We start from the raw sequence: 23,226 nt of genomic DNA, 5'->3' as shown, positions 1-23,226 counted from the left end.
GAAGGACAGAGGGGGGATTGGGGTATAATAGAAGGACAGAGGGGAGGATTGGGGTATAATAGAAGGACAGAGGGAGGATTGGGGTATAATAGAAGGACAGAGGGAAGATTGGGCTATAATAGAAGGACAGAGGGAGGATTGGGATATAATAGAAGGACAGAGGGGGGATTGGGGTATAATAGAAGGACAGAGGGGGGATTGGGGTATAATAGAAGGACAGAGGGGGGATTGGGGTATAATAGAAGGACAGAGGGGGGATTGGGGTATAATAGAAGGACAGAGGGGGGGATTGGGGTATAATAGAAGGACAGAGGGGGGATTGGGGTATAATAGAAGGACAGAGGGGAGGATTGGGGTATAATAGAAGGACAGAGGGGAGGATTGGGGTATAATAGAAGGACAGAGGGAGGATTGGGGTATAATAGAAGGACAGATGGAGGATTGGGGTATAATAGAAGGACAGAGGGGGGACTGGGGTATAATAGAAGGACAGAGGGAGGATTGGGGTATAATAGAAGGACAGAGGGAGGATTGGGGTATAATAGAAGGACAGAGGGGGGATTGGGGTATAATAGAAGGACAGAGGGAGGATTGGGGTATAATAGAAGGACAGAGGGGAGGATTGGGGTATAATAGAAGGACAGAGGGAGGATTGGGGTATAATAGAAGGACATAGGGAGGATTGGGGTATAATAGAAGGACAGAGGGAGGATTGGGGTATAATAGAAGGACAGAGGGGGGATTGGGGTATAATAGAAGGACAGAGGGGAGGATTGGGGTATAATAGAAGGACAGAGGGAGGATTGGGGTATAATAGAAGGACAGAGGGGAGGATTGGGGTATAATAGAAGGACAGAGGGAGGATTGGGGTATAATAGAAGGACAGAGGGGAGGATTGGGGTATAATAGAAGGACAGAGGGAGGATTGGGGTATAATAGAAGGACAGAGGGGGGATTGGGGTATAATAGAAGGACAGAGGGAGGATTGGGGTATAATAGAAGGACAGAGGGAGGATTGGGGTATAATAGAAGGACAGAGGGAGGATTGGGGTATAATAGAAGGACAGAGGGGGGATTGGGGTATAATAGAAGGACAGAGGGGGGATTGGGGTATTATAGAAGGACAGAGGGAGGATTGGGATATAATAGAAGGACAGAGGGAGGATTGGGGTATAATAGAAGGACAGAGGGGAGGATTGGGGTATAATAGAAGGACAGAGGGGAGGATTGGGGTATAATAGAAGGACAGAGGGAGGATTGGGCTATAATAGAAGGACAGAGGGGGGATTGGGGTATAATAGAAGGACAGAGGGGGGATTGGGGTATAATAGAAGGACAGAGGGGGGATTGGGGTATAATAGAGGGGAAGAGGGAGGATTGGGGTATAATAGAAGGACAGAGGGAGGATTGGGGTATAATAGAAGGACATAGGGGAGGATTGGGGTATAATAGAAGGACAGAGGGAGGATTGGGGTATAATAGAAGGACAGAGGGAGGATTGGGGTATAATAGAAGGACAGAGGGGAGGATTGGGGTATAATAGAAGGACAGAGGGAGGATTGGGGTATAATAGAAGGACAGAGGGGAGGATTGGGGTATAATAGAAGGACAGAGGGGAGGATTGGGGTATAATAGAAGGACAGAGGGGAGGATTGGGGTATAATAGAAGGACAGAGGGGGGATTGGGGTATAATAGAAGGACAGAGGGAGGATTGGGGTATAATAGAAGGACAGAGGGGAGGATTGGGGTACAATAGAAGGACAGAGGGGAGGATTGGGGTATAATAGAAGGACAGAGGGGAGGATTGGGGTATAATAGAAGGACAGAGGGAGGATTGGGGTATAATAGAAGGACAGAGGGAGGATTGGGGTATAATAGAAGGACAGAGGGAGGATTGGGATATAATAGAAGGACAGAGGGGGGATTGGGGTATAATAGAAGGACAGAGGGGGGATTGGGGTATAATAGAAGGACAGAGGGAGGATTGGGGTATAATAGAAGGACAGAGGGGGGATTGGGGTATAATAGAAGGACAGAGGGGGGATTGGGGTATAATAGAAGGACAGAGGGAGGATTGGGGTATTATAGAAGGACAGAGGGAGGATTGGGGTATAATAGAAGGACAGAGGGGAGGATTGGGGTATAATAGAAGGACAGAGGGGGGATTGGGGTATAATAGAAGGACAGAGGGGAGGATTGGGGTATAATAGAAGGACAGAGGGAGGATTGGGGTATAATAGAAGGACAGAGGGGGGATTGGGGTATAATAGAAGGACAGAGGGGGGATTGGGGTATAATAGAAGGACAGAGGGGGGATTGGGGTATAATAGAAGGACAGAGGGGGGATTGGGGTATAATAGAAGGACAGAGGGGGGATTGGGGTATAATAGAAGGACAGAGGGAGGATTGAGGTATAATAGAAGGACAGAGGGGGGATTGGGGTATAATAGAAGGACAGAGGGGGGATTGGGGTATAATAGAAGGACAGAGGGGAGGATTGGGGTATAATAGAAGGACAGAGGGAGGATTGGGGTACAATAGAGGGGCAGAGGGAGGATTGGGGTATCCAAATAAAGAACATCTGGAAGTTATGAAGATACAATCGTATTGTTTATTGAGTGATTGGAAGTATAATACATGTGAAGTGAAAGTTGCTGTTAAACAATAATACAAATTAGAAAACAATGAAATACCGATCTGCCTGGCTCCCTCTCTCCTGTGCCTTCCTCATACTCTCCTCTGGATTTCTGTGCCCTGTATATGACATGTACAGTAGATCCTCAGAGGGGGGTATCTGGTGCTGAGGAGTTGGAGATATCACATGAGGACCCCTGAGCTTGGACAATGGGGGGATTATATGACATGAGGACCCCTGAGCTCGAAAAATGGGGGGATTATATGGCATGAGGACCACTTAGCTTGGACATTGGGAGGGGGGATTGTATGACATGAGCACCCCTTAGCTCGGACAATGTGGGGGTTATATGACATGAGGACCCCTGAGCTCAGACAATCGGGGGAGTTGTATGACATGAGGACCCCTTAGCTCGGACAATGGGGGGAGTTGTATGACATGAGGACCCCTGAGCTCCGACAATGGGGGGATTATATGACATGAGGACCCCTTAGCTTGGACAATGGGGGAATTGTATGACTTGAGGACCCCTTAGCTTGGACAATGGGGGAATTGTATGACATGAGGACCCCTGAGCTCGGACAATGGGGGGATTATATGACATGAAGACCCCTGAGCTCAGGCAATGGGGGGAGTTGTATGACATAAAGACCCCTTAGCTCGGACAATGGGGGGATTATATGACATGAGGACCCCTGAGCTCGGACAATGGGGGGATTATATGACATGAGGACCCCTGAGCTCGGACAATGGGGGAGTGGTATGACATGAGGACCCCTGAGCTCGGACAATGGGGGATTGTATAACATGAGGACCCCTGAGCTCGGACAATGGGGGAATTGTATGACATGAGGACCCCTTAGCTCGGACAATGGGGGAATTATATGACATGAGGACCCCTTAGCTCGGACAATGGGGGAATTGTATGACATGAGGACCCCTGAGCTCGGACAATGGGGGGGAATTGTATGACATAAGGACCCCTGAGCTCGGACAATGGGGGGATTGTATGACATGAGGACCCCTGAGCTCGGACAATGGGAGAGTTGTATGACATAAAGACCCCTTAGCTCGGACAATGGGGGGATTATATGACATGAGGACCCCTGAGCTCAGACAATGGGGTGATTATATGACATGAGGACCCCTGAGCTCGGACAATGGGAGAGTTGTATGACATAAAGACCCCTTAGCTCGGACAATGGGGGGATTATATGACATGAGGACCCCTGAGCTCGGACAATGGGGGAATTATATGGCATGAGGACCCCTGAGCTCGGACAATGGGGGGAGTTGTATGACATGAGGACCCCTTAGCTTGGACAACGGGGGGATTATATGACATGAGGACCCCTGAGCTCGGACAATGGGGGGAGTTGTATGACATGAGGACCCCTTAGCTTGGACAACGGGGGGATTATATGACATGAGGACCCCTGAGCTCGGACAATGGGGGAATTATATGGCATGAGGACCCCTGAGCTCGGACAATGGGGGGAGTTGTATGACATGAGGACCCCTTAGCTTGGACAACGGGGGGATTATATGACATGAGGACCCCTGAGCTCGGACAATGGGGGAATTGTATGACATGAGGACCCCTGAGCTCGGACAAAGGGGGGATTATATGACATGAGGACCCCTGAGCTCGGAAAATGGGGGGATTGTATGGCATGAGGACCCCTGAGCTCGGACAATGGGGGGATTATATGACATGAGGACCCCTGAGCTCGGACAATGGGGGAATTGTATGATATGAGGATCCCTGAGCTCGGACAATGGGGGATTGTATGGCATGAGGACCCCTGAGCTCGGACAATGGGGGAATTGTATGATATGAGGATCCCTGAGCTCGGACAGTGTGGGGATTATATGACATGAGGACTCCTGAGCTCGGACAATGGGGGGATTATATGACATGAGGACCCCTGAGCTCGGACAATGGGGGAATTGTATGATATGAGGATCCCTGAGCTCGGACAATGGGGGGATTATATGACATGAGGACCCCTGAGCTCGGACAATGGGGGAATTGTATGACATGAGGACCCCTGAGCTCGGACAATGGGGGAATTGTATGACATGAGGACCCCTGAGCTCGGACAATGGGGGAATTGTATGATATGAGGATCCCTGAGCTCGGACAGTGTGGGGATTATATGACATGAGGACTCCTGAGCTCGGACAATGGGGGGATTATATGACATGAGGACCCCTGAGCTCGGACAATGGGGGAATTGTATGACATGAGGACTCCTGAGCTCGGACAATGGGGGGATTATATGACATGAGGACCCCTGAGCTCGGACAATGGGGGAATTGTATGACATGAGGACCCCTGAGCTCGGACAATGGGGGGATTATATGACATGAGGACCCCTGAGCTCGGACAATGGGGGAATTGTATGATATGAGGATCCCTGAGCTCGGACAATGGGGGATTGTATGGCATGAGGACCCCTGAGCTCGGACAATGGGGGAATTGTATGATATGAGGATCCCTGAGCTCGGACAGTGTGGGGATTATATGACATGAGGACTCCTGAGCTCGGACAATGGGGGGGGAGTTGTATGACATGATGACCCCTGAGCTCGGACAATGGGGGAATTGTATGATATGAGGATCCCTGAGCTCGGACAATGGGGGGAATGGTATGGTGGAGAAGGTGCAGTCACAGGGGAGAGGACCGGGGGGGAAGCAGGGGGGATTTATATGATGATCTTGAAGAGAAGGTTTGTATCCTTTCTGGACGTTCTTTATATAAGAATGGTCATCTGTTTTTCCATGTCAGGGAGGCGGGGTTATAACTCTCAGCGGGGCGATTGGGTATGTAAAGAAAGAAAGCTGCACCTGGAGGTGAACAGGAGGGGGCTGGTCCGGGACAGTTCTTGGGCCATTGTCACCCTCCTTCATCTTCTTTTCTCTCGGCCAAACAGAAGACAGTTTAGTGGTCATCGGGTTGTCGCTCGCTGTACGACTCCAGAAGCCAAGCTCAGTCAGGTGAGCTCTCCTCTGCAGGACTCTCCGGAACGCAGGCGGGCGAGGAAACGTCCGGAACTTCTGTAGACACCTTCAGCACCACTCCTGAAAGTTCAAGAGCAAAACACCACGTTTCTGTGACATCATGACTACATAACCCACTACTGGCTGTGAGTGACCACATGATATTGTAAAGTGACAGTTTTCACTACACTGGCTGTGAGTGATCATGTGACAGCGGCAGCACTGTCACCACAAAAAGGAACACAAGGGGGCGCCAGCTAAGTGCAGCATCCATGGGTTTATTATGATTAAAAAGCCAAATGCAAATTCATAGAAATATAAAATCAAAGAGCTTATCTGCAGCCAGGCCACATTGGATGGAAGCCGACCACCAGAAGAGATGCTGGTGACAGCAAACCATGTGTTGTCGGTGAGGAAACCAAGTCCAATGTTCCAGGAAATGAGGAGAGACACTGGGGACACAGAGCAGGATGTGACATCACACCTGGGTTGGGCTGATTGTTACCACATCCTGCTCTGTGTCCCCAGTGTCTCTCCTCATTTCCTGGAACACTGGACTTGGTTTCACCATTTCACTCTTCCGGTGGTCGGCTTCCATCCAATGTGGCCTGGCTGCAGATAAGAGCTTTGATTTTATATTTCTGTGAGTTTGCATTTGGCTTTTTAATCATAATAAACTCATGGATGCTGCACTTTTAGCTGGCGCCCCCTTGTGTTCCTTTTTGTGGTGACAGTGCTGCCGCTGTCACATGATCACTCACAGCCAGTGGCAGGATGTGACATCACACCTGGGGCAGGCCAATTGCTACCATATCCCACCCATTGATGCTGCACTTAGCTGGCGCCTCCTTGTGTTCCTTTTTGTAATTTCAGAGATTGGTTCCTGTCTCAGGTGGAGATGCCTACTGAAGTACAACACTCTTCTTATGGGGTTTTTATGAACTTCTTAGGAACAGTTTATGGAGTAGCTATGTTACACGAGTGTATCTTCATATTTATTGTATCTAAATGGGGGGGTGGGGGGCGGGGTTAGAGGCTCCCTCATGTATTAGCATTTGTTTGCACCTCTCTTTAATTTGTTGTTTCACCGCTGTCACCCCATATTGTTAGATACAGGAAGGGGGCGCACCGTCTGTAGTACGCAGTGAAGAGAACCTGTCATGTAGTATTTAGAAGTCTTTCAACGTGACAGAAGAAAGAAAACAAAAAAGTTAGTTTGAAACCCAAAGCGATAATGAAACTTTCCGCGTAGGGCTGTCCCTGTAGCACTTTATGGCGTACAGTTCAGTGATGTCATAAAGCAATCCGAAAAAAAAGGTTCTCTATGGTAACAAACTGACCTGAGACGTCTGTGTTGGCAGCGTCTGAAGAAGGGGGGTCGTGCAATTGGAGGTGACTCAGGGCTGTGCGTTGCTGCTTCTCCTCCCCTGCGGTGCGTTGCTGCTCCTCCTCCCCCGCGGTGCGTTGCTGCTTCTCCTCCCCCGCGGTGCGTTGCTGCTCCTCCTCCCCCGCGATGCGTTGCTGCTCCTCCTCCCCCGCGGTGCGTTGCTGCTCCTCCTCCCCCGCGTTGCGTTGCTGCTCCTCCTCCCCTGCGTTGCGTTGCTGCTCCTCCTCCCCCGCGATGCGTTGCTGCTCCTCCTCCCCCGCGGTGCGTTGCTCCTCCTCCCCCGCGGTGCGTTGCTGCTCCTCCTCCCCCTTGGTGCGTTGCTGCTCCTCCTCCCCCGCGGTGCGTTGCTGCTCCTCCCCCACGATGCGGTGCTGCTCCTCCACCCCCGTGGTGCGCTCTGCAGACACAAGACGGAAGAACTTTAGTAAGGTCCCTCATCATCCTGAATACACAGCCATTGTTCTCTCATCATTTCCCCATTTCTGACACAACCAGAGCAGGGGAGAAGGTGGGAGAAGGTGACCCGCATACACATCCAGGTCTTCCTAATTGTTTCATTGAGGACAGTAAAGGCAGGACTAATCACCAGACACGAGCAGGTTGTCTGCTCTATATATACCTTCATTGGTTGCTGATTATTGCTCCTGGATCAGTGCTGGGACAAATCAAACACAAAAAGGTCAAAGTGTACCGCACTCCCCCCTAAACCGTTTTTTGTGCCCACCTCTAATGAAGTGCCCAAGGCAGCTGCCTGTTCTGCCTACCCCTTTGTCCAACCCTGGTTTGGATATCTCTATACACAGCCCGGAGGAAGGTCTGTGCACCGGGCAGCTAATCAGAGTACAGGAGGGGGATGGGGTACAGGAGTCTTCTGTATTACCCGAATAAGCAGTTAAGTTCATGGCCTGTGGGCGAGGAACGTCATAGATGTCTTCATCAGAACTCTGATCGCTGTTCTCACCTAAAACAGAGAAAATGTATGATTCAGAGGGGTCTTCAGGTCCCAATTTGCACCCCTCCCCCCCTTCGCAACCAGGACATATACAAATATCTGGTTTTGGTAGATGATAAGCTCAATAATAACATGCAATGCCAAGCTGCGGTTTCCAAAGCGAGCAAAGTCCTTTCTTGTATAAGAGAGGTATGGACTCCAGAAAGAGAGACATCATCTGTACAAATCATTAGTAAGACCTCATCTGGAATATGAAGTTCAGTTTTGGGCTCCAGTTCTCAAAAAAGATATCAGGGAACTGGAGAAAGTGCAGAGAAGAGCAACCAAACTGATAAGAGGCATGGAGGAGCTCAGCTATGAGGAGAGATTAGAGGGACTGAATTTATTCTCTCCTGAGAAGAGGAGAATAAGGGGGGATATGATCAACATGTTCAAATATATAAGGGGTCCATATAGTGAACTTGGTGTTGAGTTATTCTCTTTACGGTCAACACAGAGGACAAGGGGGCACTCTTTACGTCTAGAGGAAAAAAGATTTCATCTCCAAATACGGAAAGGTTTCTTCACAGTAAGAGCTGTGAAAATGTGGAATAGATTCTCCCGCCAGAGGTGGTTCTGGCCAGATCAGTAGATTGCTATAAGAAAGGTCTGGATTCTTTCCTAAATGTACAGAATATAACTGGGTACTGACATTTATAGGTAAAGTTGATCCAGGGAAAATCCGAATGCCTCTCGGGGGATCAAGAAGGAATTTTTTCCCCTGCTGTAGCAAATTGGATCATGCTCTGCTGGGGGTTTTTTGCCTTCCTCTGGATCAACTGAGGGTATAAAATTGGGTATATTGGATTGTACAATATTTTTTATTTTATTTATTTATTGTTTTTAAGGTTGAACTGGATGGACTTGTGTCTTTTTTCAACCTGACTATGTAACTATCTGGTAAAACCCATCCGTATGATTCCTCTTACCAGTGTAGAGCGGCTGCGCAGAGCAGAGGAATTGTGGAAGGACATTTGCAGCATCAGGACCGCCATCATCAATCCCTACAGAAAGAGGAGAGCAGACATCAGTCCACAGATCACACACTGAACGGGACCAATGTGGGGCTTCCCGAGAAAGGATCACTGGGGTTTATGGGGTCTGTACTTGGACCCATTGTCTTAGCGGCAGCTCAGTTAGGCAGCCCATAGATTATGCAATTCTCTTTCTTTCCTCAATGGATGAAAGGACAGAAATTTGCTCAGTTCCCCCATCAGTTAGAGGACTCCTTCACGCATTGATATTGTGTTCTGCCGGCAGGCTGCCTTCCCTTTCAGCAGAGCCCAATGATAAGTGTTACAAATAATAAGTGTACTTGGACAATTTTTTTGAAGCAGGAAGAAGTCCACTCACCCAACTCATTTACCAACACGTTTTGTCATAAACAAACGTCTTCCAACGAAACGCGTAGGGAAGAGCTTCCCTGTGATGTCATCAAGTACAGGAAGTAAACCGGAAGTTGCTGTTTTGCTAGCTGGTGATTATACTGATATCCGCAGTGCGGTTTTATGTATAATAAACGTTCTAAATATTAAATGATCAGGGATTTCTACATTTTGAGAAGCGTAGATTTGTTTACTTTTTGCATGATCCTAATTGCTTGGGGACAATAAACAACTTGTTTGAGGTATAGCACAAATGGATGGTTCCAAGACGCATATGAAGAGATATCATTGATCCTGGGCTTGTAGACCACTCTAAATAAGGGGGGCGTTTTTATCTGGTAAGCCGGCATCCTATCTACTACTCCTGGTGACGGGTGACGCTGGTGATACTTGGACACTTTTTTTGAAGTCCACTCATTCGATATGTTTAAAGGGGACATGTTTTCACTTGCACTTTATTTGTGTTAAATACTTGTTGTATGGATAGCTCTTAAACTTAATTTGTTTGTTTTTTTATCTTTTTTCTTGTGTTTGAAGATTTATTAGTGCAGCACTATATTAGAGAGGATATCCTCTTTTGTGTTTGCAGCTCACTATTATTTTATGCACAACTTTGCGCGGTTTCCAGTTTGTGTTTAATAATTATTTGTGTTGCTGGCTATAGCCAGCGGCAATAATCATTTGAGGAAAACCTGACAGGCTGGTTGTACACAAGTTGATCAATAAACTTGTGTACAACCAGGGTGTCCATACATGGATCGAAATCCCCCTATCACCCTAATGAACCAGCTGAATTTCAATCCATGGATGGCCGGCTTAAGTGGAAAGCTTGTGCTTTACAGAGCAGTGCGACATAAATACCGATATCTTGGTTAGTAGATTAGTGATGTGTGAAGAGACTGAGGAGGTGAGGAGTAGAGAGATAGATCTGGAGGTGAGGAGCAGAGAGATAGATCTGGAGGTGAGGTGAGGAATAGAGAGATAGATCTGGAGGTGAGGAGCAGAGAGATAGATCTGGAGGTGAGGAACAGAGAGATAGATCTGGAGGTGAGGATCAGAGAGATAGATCTGGAGGTGAGGAGCAGAGAGATAGAAGGAGGTGAGGAGCAGAGAGATAGATCTGGAGGTGAGGAGCAGAGAGATAGATCTGGAGGTGAGGAGCAGAGACATAGAGCTGGAGGTGAGGAGCAGAAAGATAGATCTGGAGGTGAGGAGTAGAAAGATAGATCTGGAGGTGAGGAGTAGAAAGATAGATCTGGAGGTGAGGAGCAGAAAGATAGATCTGGAGGTGAGGTGAGGAGTAGAAAGATAGATCTGGAGGTGAGGAGCAGAAAGATAGATATGGAGGTGAGGAGCAGAGAGATGGATCTGGAAGTGAGGAGCAGAGAGATAGATCTGGAGGCGAGGAGCAGAAAGATAGATTTGGAGGTGAGGAGCAGAAAGATAGAAGGAGGTGAGGAGCAGAGAGATAGATCTGGAGGTGAGATGAGGAGCAGATAGATAGGTCTGGAGGTGAGGAGCAGAGAGATAGATCTGGAGGAGGAGCAGAGAGATAGATCTGGAGGTGAGGAGCAGAGAGAAAGATCTGGAAGTGAGGAGCAGAGAGATAGATCTGGAGGTGAGGAGCAGAGAGATAGATCTGGAGGTGAGGAGCAGAGAGATAGATCTGGAGGTGAGGAGCAGAGAGATAGATCTGGAGGTGAGGAGCAGAAAGATAGAAGGAGGTGAGGAGCAGAGAGATAGATCTGGAGGTGAGGAGCAGAAAGATAGAAGGAGGTGAGGAGCAGAGAGATAGAAGGAGGTGAGGAGCAGAGAGATAGATCTGGAGGTGAGGAGCAGAGAGACAGATCTGGAGGTGAGGAGCAGAGAGAAAGTCTGGAAGTGAGGAGCAGAGAGATAGATCTGGAGGTGAGGAGTAGAGAGATAGATCTGGAGGTGAGGAGTAGAGAGATAGATCTGGAGGTGAGATGAGGAGCAGATAGATAGGTCTGGAGGTGAGGAGCAGAGAGATAGATCTGGAGGAGGAGCAGAGAGATAGATCTGGAGGAGGAGCAGAGAGATAGATCTGGAGGTGAGGAGCAGAGAGAAAGATCTGGAAGTGAGGAGCAGAGAGATAGATCTGGAGGTGAGGAGCAGAGAGACAGATCTGGAGGTGAGGAGCAGAAAGATAGAAGGAGGTGAGGAGCAGAGAGATAGATCTGGAGGTGAGGAGCAGAAAGATAGAAGGAGGTGAGGAGCAGAGAGATAGATCTGGAGGTGAGGAGCAGAGAGATAGAAGGAGGTGAGGAGCAGAGAGATAGATCTGGAGGTGAGGAGAAGAGAGATAGATCTGGAGGTGAGGAGCAGAGAGATAGATCTGGAGGTGAGGAGCAGAGAGACAGATCTGGAGGTGAGGAGCAGAAAGATAGAAGGAGGTGAGGAGCAGAGAGATAGATCTGGAGGTGAGGAGCAGAAAGATAGAAGGAGGTGAGGAGCAGAGAGATAGATCTGGAGGTGAGGAGCAGAGAGAAAGTCTGGAAGTGAGGAGCAGAGAGATAGATCTGGAGGTGAGGAGCAGAGAGAAAGATCTGGAGGTGAGGAGCAGAGAGATAGATCTGGAGGTGAGGAGCAGAGAGATAGATCTGGAGGTGAGGTGAGGAGCAGTGAGATAGATCTGGAGGTGAGGAACAGCGAGATAGATCTGGAGGTGAGGAGCAGAGAGATAAATCTGGATGTGGGGAACAGAAAGATAGATCTGGAGGTGAGGAGCAGAGAGATAAATCTGGATGTGAGGAACAGAAAGATAGATCTGGAGGTGTGGAGCAGAGAGACAGATCTGGAGGTGAGGAACAGAGAGATAGAAGGAGGCGAGGAGCAGAGAGATAGATCTGGAGGTGAGGAACAGAAAGATAGATCTGGAGGTGAGGAGCAGAGAGACAGATCTGGAAGTGAGGTGAGGAGTAGAGAGATAGATCTGGAGGCGAGGAGCAGAAAGATAGATCTGGAGGTGAGGTGAGGAGTGGAGAGATAGATCTGGAGGTGAGGGGCAGAGAGATAGATCTAGAGGTGAGGAGCAGAGAGATAGATCTGGAGGTGAGGAGCAGAGAGATAAATCTGGAGGTGAGGTGAGGCGCAGAGAGATAAATCTGGAGGTGAGGTGAGGAGCAGAGAGATAAATCTGGAGGTGAGGAGCAGAGAGATAAATCTGGAGGTGAGGAGCAGAGAGATAAATCTGGAGGTGAGGAGCAGAGAGATAAATCTGGAGGTGAGGAGCAGAGAGATAAATCTGGAGGTGAGGTGAGAAGCCTAGAGATAAATCTGGAGGTGAGGAGCAGAGAGATAAATCTGGAGGTGAGGTGAGGAGCAGAGAGATAAATCTGGAGGTGAGGTGAGGAGCAGAGAGATAAATCTGGAGGTGTGGAACAGAGAGATAGATCTGGAGGTGAGGAGCAGAGAGATAGATCTGGAGGAGGAGCAGAGAGATAGATCTGGAGGTGAGGAGCAGAGAGATAGATCTGGAGGCGAGGAGCAGAGACATAGATCTGGAGGCGAGGTGGGGAGTAGAGAGATAGATCTGGAGGTGAGGTGAGGACTGGAGCAGAGAGATAGATCTGCAGGTGAGGTGAGGAGCAGAGAGATAGATCTGGAGGTGAGGAGCAGAGACATAGATCTGGAGGCGAGGAGCAGAGACATAGATCTGGAGGCGAGGAGCAGAGACATAGATCTGGAGGCGAGGAGCAGAGACATAGATCTGGAGGCGAGGTGAGGAGTAGAGAGATAGATCTGGAGGCGAGGAGCAGAAAGATAGATCTGGAGGTGAGGTGAGGAGTGGAGAGATAGATCTGGAGGTGAGGGGCAGAGAGATAGATCTAGAGGTGAGGAGCAGAGAGATAGATCTGGAGGTGAGGAGCAGAGAGATAAATCTGGAGGTGAGGTGAGGCGCAGAGAGATAAATCTGGAGGTGAGGTGAGGAGCAGAGAGATAAATCTGGAGGTGAGGTGAGGAGCAGAGAGATAAATCTGGAGGTGAGGAGCAGAGAGATAAATCTGGAGGTGAGGAGCAGAGAGATAAATCTGGAGGTGAGGAGCAGAGAGATAAATCTGGAGGTGAGGAGCAGAGAGATAAATCTGGAGGTGAGGAGCAGAGAGATAAATCTGGAGGTGAGGTGAGGCGCAGAGAGATAAATCTGGAGGTGAGGTGAGGAGCAGAGAGATAAATCTGGAGGTGAGGTGAGGAGCAGAGAGATAAATCTGGAGGTGAGGAGCAGAGAGATAAATCTGGAGGTGAGGAGCAGAGAGATAAATCTGGAGGTGAGGAGCAGAGAGATAAATCTGGAGGTGAGGTGAGAAGCCTAGAGATAAATCTGGAGGTGAGGTGAGGAGCAGAGAGATAAATCTGGAGGTGAGGTGAGGAGCAGAGAGATAAATCTGGAGGTGAGGTGAGGAGCAGAGAGATAAATCTGGAGGTGTGGAACAGAGAGATAGATCTGGAGGTGAGGAGCAGAGAGATAGATCTGGAGGAGGAGCAGAGAGATAGATCTGGAGGTGAGGAGCAGAGAGATAGATCTGGAGGCGAGGAGCAGAGACATAGATCTGGAGGCGAGGTGGGGAGTAGAGAGATAGATCTGGAGGTGAGGTGAGGACTGGAGCAGAGAGATAGATCTGCAGGTGAGGTGAGGAGCAGAGAGATAGATCTGGAGGTGAGGAGCAGAGACATAGATCTGGAGGCGAGGAGCAGAGACATAGATCTGGAGGCGAGGAGCAGAGACATAGATCTGGAGGCGAGGAGCAGAGACATAGATCTGGAGGCGAGGAGCAGAGACATAGATCTGGAGGCGAGGAGCAGAGACATAGATCTGGAGGCGAGGTGGGGAGTAGAGAGATAGATCTGGAGGTGAGGGGCAGAGAGATAGATCTAGAGGTGAGGAGCAGAGAGATAGATCTGGAGGTGAGGAGCAGAGAGATAAATCTGGAGGTGAGGTGAGGCGCAGAGAGATAAATCTGGAGGTGAGGTGAGGAGCAGAGAGATAAATCTGGAGGTGAGGTGAGGAGCAGAGAGATAAATCTGGAGGTGAGGAGCAGAGAGATAAATCTGGAGGTGAGGAGCAGAGAGATAAATCTGGAGGTGAGGAGCAGAGAGATAAATCTGGAGGTGAGGAGCAGAGAGATAAATCTGGAGGTGAGGAGCAGAGAGATAAATCTGGAGGTGAGGTGAGGCGCAGAGAGATAAATCTGGAGGTGAGGTGAGGAGCAGAGAGATAAATCTGGAGGTGAGGTGAGGAGCAGAGAGATAAATCTGGAGGTGAGGAGCAGAGAGATAAATCTGGAGGTGAGGAGCAGAGAGATAAATCTGGAGGTGAGGAGCAGAGAGATAAATCTGGAGGTGAGGTGAGAAGCCTAGAGATAAATCTGGAGGTGAGGTGAGGAGCAGAGAGATAAATCTGGAGGTGAGGTGAGGAGCAGAGAGATAAATCTGGAGGTGAGGTGAGGAGCAGAGAGATAAATCTGGAGGTGTGGAACAGAGAGATAGATCTGGAGGTGAGGAGCAGAGAGATAGATCTGGAGGAGGAGCAGAGAGATAGATCTGGAGGTGAGGAGCAGAGAGATAGATCTGGAGGCGAGGAGCAGAGACATAGATCTGGAGGCGAGGTGGGGAGTAGAGAGATAGATCTGGAGGTGAGGTGAGGACTGGAGCAGAGAGATAGATCTGCAGGTGAGGTGAGGAGCAGAGAGATAGATCTGGAGGTGAGGAGCAGAGACATAGATCTGGAGGCGAGGAGCAGAGACATAGATCTGGAGGCGAGGAGCAGAGACATAGATCTGGAGGCGAGGAGCAGAGACATAGATCTGGAGGCGAGGAGCAGAGACATAGATCTGGAGGCGAGGAGCAGAGACATAGATCTGGAGGCGAGGTGGGGAGTAGAGAGATAGATCTGGAGGTGAGGTGAGGACTGGAGCAGAGAGATAGATCTGCAGGTGAGGTGAGGAGCAGAGAGATAGATTTGGAGGTGAGGAGCAGAGAGATAGATCTGGAGGTGAGGAGCAGAGAGATAGATCTGGAGGTGAGGAGCAGAGAGATAGATCTGGAGGTGAGGAGCAGAGAGATAGATCTGGAGGTGAGGAGCAGAGAGATAGATCTGGAGGTGAGGAGCAGAGAGATAGATCTGGAGGTGAGGAGCAGAGAGATAGATCTGGAGGTGAGGAGCAGAGAGATAGATCTGGAGGTGAGGAGCAGAGAGATAGATCTGGAGGTGAGGAGCAGAGAGATAGATCTGGAGGTGAGGAGCAGAGAGATAGATCTGGAGGTGAGGAGCAGAGAGATAGATCTAGAGGTGAGGTGAGTAGAGAGATGGAGCTGGGTGTCATCAGCATAGAGATGCATTGAAAGGTTATTAACTGGCCTAGGGAGGAGGTGTGCAGGTAGAATAAAAAGGTTCCAAGGAGGAACAGAGCCTGCCCCCCAGCCCCACAGAAAGAGGAATAGAAGAGGAGGAGGTAGAGTTGTAGGTGACATTGATGCAGCTCTTAGGTAGGTAGGAGGAGAACCAGCAGAACAGAGTCTAGGAGGCCGAGAGAGTGGAGGTTTTTTTTGAAGAGGAGCTAGAGCTGACAGAGGGACTTTCTTTTTTGGGGATCTGGTCTGAAGTCTTCACAGGTGAGGGCTATAATAAAATAAAGCATCAAAAAGAGACTGATCATTGAGCCGGAAGAGTGACTATGACAGTTTTCCTGGCTGCTGGTACACATACTGGGAAAGAACCTCGGGACCCAAACAGTGGGCTACATGTCTATGGAACAGAAGGAAGCAAAATGTCAAAGTAAAACGTAAATGTTACAATAACTTGGAATAGAGCCGATAGTGGTTATGTGTGTAGTGTTAGTGTAAACAGCAGTGCTGGAAGTACTCAGTTTTATATGCTTACCAGCAGCCTGTACTGCTCCTGGAGGCTGTTCAGAGATGTCATCGGTGACCACCACAGGCTGACCATTGTCTTTCATATTGTTTTCATTGGTGACCACCACAGGCTGACCAACACTCCTAAGACTCTTGTCATCAGTGACCACCACAGGCTGACCAATCTTCAGATTGTTGTCATCAGTGACCACCACAGGCTGACCGATCTTTAGACTGTTGTTCTCAGTGACCACCACAGGCTGACCGATCTTCAGATTGTTGTCCTCAGTGACCACCACAGGCTGACCGATCTTCAGATTGTTGTCCTCAGTGACCACCACAGACTGACCGATCTTTAGATTGTTGTCCTCAGTGACCACCACAGGCTGACCGATCTTCAGATTGTTGTCATCAGCGACCACCACAGGCTGACCGATCTTCAGATTGTTGTCCTCAGTGACCACCACAGACTGACCGATCTTTAGATTGTTGTCCTCAGTGACCACCACAGGCTGACCGATCTTCAGATTGTTGTCATCAGCGACCACCACAGGCTGACCGATCTTCAGATTGTTGTCCTCAGTGACCACCACAGGCTGACCGATCTTCAGATTGTTGTCCTCAGTGACCACCACAGGCTGACCGATCTTCAGATTATCATCAGGTTTATCATCTTTGGAGGAGAAGCTGAACTTCTTGATCAGTTGTGGGATGTCGTACCTAAAATGAGGCCTCACTGGTCAGTGCTGAGTCTATCAGGGAATGTGAATGTTAGAATCAGAATTTATATACATTTTAAATGGTGTGTCTGTGATTTCAACTGTCCTCCATTGTAAATATACAGTGGGTAAAATAGGTATTGAACCTGTCACCATTTCTCTAGGTAAATCTATTGGTAAAGGTGATCTTGACATGAAATGTTCCCCACATGTCGGTAACAATCCATGCAATCTATACATACAAAGACACCAAAACAAATCCCTTCAGAAATGAAGTTCTGTGTAATAAAATGGAAGGACACAGAAAATGTATTGAACCCGCTAACTGAAATGTACTTGGTACAAAATCCTTTGTTGGAAATGATGGCTTCAAGACGCCTCCTGTATGAAGGAACGAGTCGCATGCGTTGCTCAGGTGTGATTTTGGTCTTCAAATCTTGAAGGTTCCGTGGGCCTCTTCTATGAACTGATCTTTAGTTCTTTCCATAGATTTTCTATTGGATACAAGTCAGGTGATTGGATGGGCCATTCTAGCAGCTTTATTTTCTTTCTCCTTGGCTTTGTGTTTGGGATCATTGTCCTCCTGAGATGTCCTCCCGAGATGTCCTCCAGAGGTGTCCTCCCGAGATGTCCCCCCGAGATGTCCCCCCGAGATGTCCGCCCTCGTTTCATCTTCATCATCCTGGTAGATGGCTGCAGATTTTTATCACCACTCATCCTTCCTTCAATGATATGAAGTTTGCTGAAAAACAGCCCCGCCCACACCATGATGTTTCCGCCTCCAAACCTCACTGTTGGTATGGGGGTGTTTTTGGGGTGATGTGACCTCCAAACATGGGGTGTATTATGGCATCCAAAGAGTTCCATTTTGGTCTCCTCTGACCAGACTATATTCTATAGGCCATCAGGTGAGACTGAACCAGCTGATATCTTGGCTTTCCAAGCCTTTGTGCACCTCTCTTTCTTCATGTGTTCAATACTTTTTCTGTGTTCTTCCATTTTATTACACAGAACTTCATTTCTGAACGGATTTGTTTCGGTGTCTTTGTATGTATGGATTGCATGGATTGTTACCGACATGTGGGGAAAGATTTCATGTCAATATCACCTTTACCAATAGATTTACCTAGAGAAATGGCGACGTGTTCAATACTTATTTTACCCACTGTATATGACACTTTGGGGGAGATTTACTAAAAGTGGAGTGTGCAAAATCTGACACAATGTTCCACAAAAACCAATCAGCTTCCAGTATTTATTTTAAAAGCTTAACTGAACAAGCTGAAGGTAGAAGCTGATTGGCTGCCATGCAGAGCTGCACCAGATTCTGAGTGCTCCAGTTTTAGTAAATCTCCCCCTTTTAGTTCTCAGACATGAGCTATGGAGACGTCGGGAACAATGACCTTTCATCTAGTTAACCTCTTCCAGACCACCCCACGCACATATACTGCGGCAGGGCAGCCCTCCTACATACGTACCGGTACGTGATTTCCTGCACTGGGTCTGGGGCGCGTGAGCGCAACGCCGCCGCCGACACACTCCTTCTGTGATTGGACACATCGGGAGCCAATCAGCGGGTCCAGCAGACCCGATGTAGGCCGGCACCCAGTGATCGTTCTCAGGAGAGGCAGATCGCCGCTCTGCCAGGGAGGAAAATGGAGATCTTGTGTTTCTGCTAAGCAGTCTTCCCACAGTTATAGCACCTCCCCCACACTTAGCAACCACTCCCCTAGGAGCACATTTAACCCTTTGATCGCCCCTGATGTTACCCCCTTCCCTGCCAGTGTCATTAGTACAGTGACAGTGTATATTTTTAGTTCTGATCACTGGTCCCCAAAAAGTGTCTAAAGTGTCAGTTAGTGTCCGATTTGTCCGCCGCAATGTCGCAGTCCCACTAAAAATCACTGATCGCCGCCATTACTAGTGAATAAAAAAAAAAATCCGTAAAATTATCTCATAGTTTGTAGATGCGATAACTTTTGTGCAAACCAATCAATATACACTTATTGGGATATTTTTATATATATATATATATGGAGCAGAATACATATTGGCCTAAATTGATGAAGAAATTTGATTATTTTACATTTTTTTATTGGATGTTTTATAGCAGAAAGTAAAAAAAAAAAAAATGTTGTTTTTTTTCAAAATTGTCTGACTTTTTTTGTTTATAGCGCAAAAAATAAAAACCGCAGAGGTGATCAAATACCACCAAAAGAAAGCTCTATTTGTGGGGAAAAAAGGACATTAGTTGTATTTGGGTTCATCGTCGCACGACCGCGCAGTTGTCAGGAAGGCTGCAATCACACCTGAGGGTTTCGTTTTTAGGCTCTGTTCACATCTAGGCGTTTTTAGGCGTTTTTGGGCGTTTTTCTGCTGTAAGCCTCAGCTCTAAAAACGCTCAACAAGACAAATCCCATTCATTTCAATGGCCCCCGTTCACATCTGAGCGTTTTGTCATCTGAAGCAATACGCCTGAAGCTCAAAAAAAGTACAGGGGCTTCTTTTTTGGGCAGATTACAGGCGTTTTCTGCTTATTAATGGAAAGGCGTGGATCCTCTGATTTTTTAGAATTAGTAATAAATAAATGGAAACCAGATAATAGGGACCTGCAGCAGAATCCCCGTGAAAAATCCTTTTTAAAGAGAAAAAAAAGTGCTAATTCAAGTGCTACTGTTGTGGGGTGTTTAAAGTGCGAAGTGTTCCGCCTAATGCAATTGGGTCTTGATAATAAAAAAATAAAAACGAAACCAGAATGAATTGCGTGCTGAAGTGTGTTACACCCTCTGTATTGTTCAGGGTGTCAGAGGTGTATGGTGTGGTGTATGGTGTGTTGTTAGCGGTGTATTGATGTGTACGAGGGAACAAATACAATATTGGTAAATCCTATTGTATGCCAAACAACATGTGTGTTTGACCCTCTGCTACAAAAGCTCACTGCATAACCGTGCAATCAGGCGTGTAGCAGGAATATGATAAACCAAAAACCAGATAATAGAATAAATAGCGTACCACTGTATAAAACAGAGTTTAGCTGTGAAAATGCTTTTTACATTGGTGACCTTTTGACCTGTACAAAAACACAGCAAAAAATGCGGCACAAAACGTGCGACTTCCCGCCTGAAAAAAAAACGCCTAGGTGTGAACAGAGCCTAAAGTAATGCAGTGCCATATTGTAAAAAATGGTCTGGTCATGAAGGGGGTTACTTAAATCTTCCGGGGCTGAAGAGGTTAAAGTGTTCCTGTGCCCGGATCATGCACACTAGATTCCCCGATCATGCACACTAAAGTGATCCTGTGCCCAGATCATGAACACTAGAGTGATCCTGTGCCCGGATCATGAACACTAGAGTGATCCTGTGCCCAGATCATGAACACTAAAGTGATCCTGTGCCCGGATTATGAACACTAAAGTGATCCTGTGCCCGGATCATGAACACTAGATTCCCCGATCATGCACACTAAAGTGATCCTGTGCCCGGATCATGAACACTAGAGTGATCCTGTGCCCGGATCATGAACATTAGAGTGATCCTGTGCCCAGATCATGAACACTAAAGTGATCCTGTGCCCGGATCATGAACACTAAAGTGATCCTGTGCCCGGATCATGAACACTAGAGTGATCCTGTGCCCGGATCATGAACACTAGAGTGATCCTGTGCCTGGATCATGAACACTAGATTCCCCAATCATGCACACTAAAGTGATCCTGTGCCCGGATCATGCACACTAGAGTGATCCTGTGCCCAGATCATGCACACTAGAGTGATCCTGTGCCCGGATCTTGCACACGAGAGTGATCCTGTGCCCGGATCTTGCACACTAGAGTGATCCTGTGCCCGGATCATGCACAATAAAGTGATCCTGTGCCCAGATCATGCACACTAGATTCCCCGATCATGCACACTAAAGTGATCCTGTGCCCAGATCATGAACACTAGAGTGATCCTGTGCCCGGATCATGCACACTAGATTCCCCGATCATGCATACTAAAGTGATCCTGTGCCCGGATCATGCACACTAAAGTGATCCTGTGCCCGGATCATGAACACTAAAGTGATCCTGTGCCCAGATCATGGACACTAAAGTGATCCTGTGCCCGGATCATGAACACTAGAGTGATCCTGTGCCCGGATCATGAACACTAGAGTGATCCTGTGCCCGGATCATGCACACTAGATTCCCCGATCATGCACACTAAAGTGATCCTGTGCCCGGGTCATGAACACTAGAGTGATCCTGTGCCCAGATCATGCACACTAGAGTGATCCTGTGCCCAGATCATGCACACTAGAGTGATCCTGTGCCCGGATCATGAACACTAGAATGATCCTGTGCCCAGATCATGAACACTAGAATGATCCTGTGCCCGGATCATGAACACTAGAATGATCCTGTGCCCAGATCATGTACACTAGAGTGATCCTATGCCCGGATCATGAACACTAGAATGATCCTGTGCCCGGATCATGAACACTAGAATGATCCTATGCCTGGATCATGAACACTAGAATGATCCTGTGCCCGGATCATGAACACTAGAATGATCCTGTGCCCAGATCATGCACACTAGAGTGATCCTGTGCCTGGATCATACACACTAAAGGGATCCTGTGCCCGGATTGTGCACACTAGAGTGATCTTGTACCCGGATTGTGCACACTAGAGTGATCCTGTGCCAGGATCATGCATGCACACTAAAATGATCTTGTGCCTGGATCATGCACACTAAAGTGATCCTGTGCCCAAGTCATGCACACTAAAGTGATCCTGTGCCCGGATCATGCACACTAAAGTGATCCTGTGCCCCGATCGTGCACACTAAAGTGATCCTGTGCTCCGATCGTGCACACTAAAGTGATCCTGTGCCCGGATCGTGCACACTAAAGTGATCCTGTGCCCGGATCGTGCACACTAAAGTGATCCTGTGCCCGGATCGTGCACACTAAAGTGATCCTGTGCCCGGATCGTGCACACTAAAGTGATCCTGTGCCCGGATCGTGCACACTAAAGTGATCCTGTGCCCGGATCGTGCACACTAAAGTGATCCTGTGCCCGGATCGTGCACACTAAAGTGATCCTGTGCCCGGATCGTGCACACTAAAGTGATCCTGTGCCCGGATCGTGCACACTAAAGTGATCCTGTGCCCGGATCGTGCACACTAAAGTGATCCTGTGCCCGGATCGTGCAAACTAAAGTGATCCTGTGCCCGGATCGTGCACACTAAAGTGATCCTGTGCCCGGATCGTGCACACTAAAGTGATCCTGTGCCCGGATCGTGCACACTAAAGTGATCCTGTGCCCAGATCATGCATGCAAACTAAAGTGATCCTGCGCCCGGATCATGCATGCACACTAAAGTGATCCTGTGCCCGGATCATGCATGCACACTAAAGTGATCCTGTGCCCGGATCATGCACACTAAAGTGATCCTGTGCCAGGATCATGCAAACTAAAGTGGACCTGTGCAGGAAATAAGATTTTTGTACTCACTGTATAATCCTCATCTTGCAGTCTTTCACCTTCATGTTATACCAGAGGGTCCCCAACCCCTGGGCTGTGGACTGCTACAGTCTGTGGCCTGTTGATAAGCAGCCCGCCGCCGATGCACAGGAGGTGAGTGCAGTCTGACAGTTCAGTCACAGACCATGGCCGTGCCATTTGGCACCCTGTGTGCATTCTCTCAGGCCTCCAATGCCATCCTATCAGCATGGCAGAGGGCAGAAGGAGCTGCAGATCGGGATAGAGAGTGGGAGACTTTTCATATTAACAAGCCACCTGCTTGGTAACATGATAGTTTAGCAGCTCCCGCCCTCCGTCCCGATCTGCAACTCCTCCTGCCCCCTGCCCTAGTAATAGGATGGCATTGGAGGCCTGAGAGAATAGACACAGGATGATAACTGTCTCTGCCAAAGGGGAAGCAGAGATTGGAGGGGGCACTGTGTTGTTAAAGAGGAAAGGGGACACCATGACTACAAGGGGCACTGTAATAGGGGGGCCTGTGACTGTGAAGGGCGGCCCATGACTACAAGGGGCACTGTGATAGGGGGGCCTGTGACTGTGAAGGGTGGCCCATGACTACAAGGGGCACTGTGATAGGGGGGCCTGTGACTGTGAAGGGCAGCCCATGACTACAAGGGGCACTGTGATAGGGGGACCTGTGACTGTGAAGGGCGGCCCATGACTATAAGGGGCACTGTGATAGGGGGGCCTGTGACTGTGAAGGG

General features: G+C 48.5%; 1 protein-coding gene across 2 annotated transcripts in view; it reads right to left on the bottom strand.

The window, feature by feature from the left end:
- Positions 1–2,589: 2,589 nt before the first annotated feature.
- Positions 2,590–23,226, bottom strand: part of LOC141113798 (uncharacterized) — a 30,366-nt gene continuing 9,729 nt past the window's right edge. Inside the window, exons 6-10 of one of the 2 annotated variants that reach the window (XM_073607087.1) lie at positions 16,305–16,996; positions 8,948–9,022; positions 7,908–7,988; positions 6,981–7,424; positions 2,590–5,721 (exon numbers count right to left, since the gene is read on the bottom strand). In XM_073607087.1, coding sequence (XP_073463188.1) covers positions 5,630–5,721; positions 6,981–7,424; positions 7,908–7,988; positions 8,948–9,022; positions 16,305–16,996 — 1,384 coding nt within the window. In that variant the 3' untranslated portion in view covers positions 2,590–5,629. The remainder of the gene's footprint in view (positions 5,722–6,980; positions 7,425–7,907; positions 7,989–8,947; positions 9,023–16,304; positions 16,997–23,226) is intronic. The other variant, XM_073607088.1, reaches the window with a different exon arrangement.

This window comes from Aquarana catesbeiana, linkage group LG12, assembly GCF_042186555.1.
Source record: "Aquarana catesbeiana isolate 2022-GZ linkage group LG12, ASM4218655v1, whole genome shotgun sequence".
Lineage (NCBI taxonomy): Eukaryota > Metazoa > Chordata > Amphibia > Anura > Ranidae > Aquarana > Aquarana catesbeiana.
Note: the sequence above shows the minus strand (reverse complement) of the source record. Positions and strands in the feature narration are given on the sequence as shown.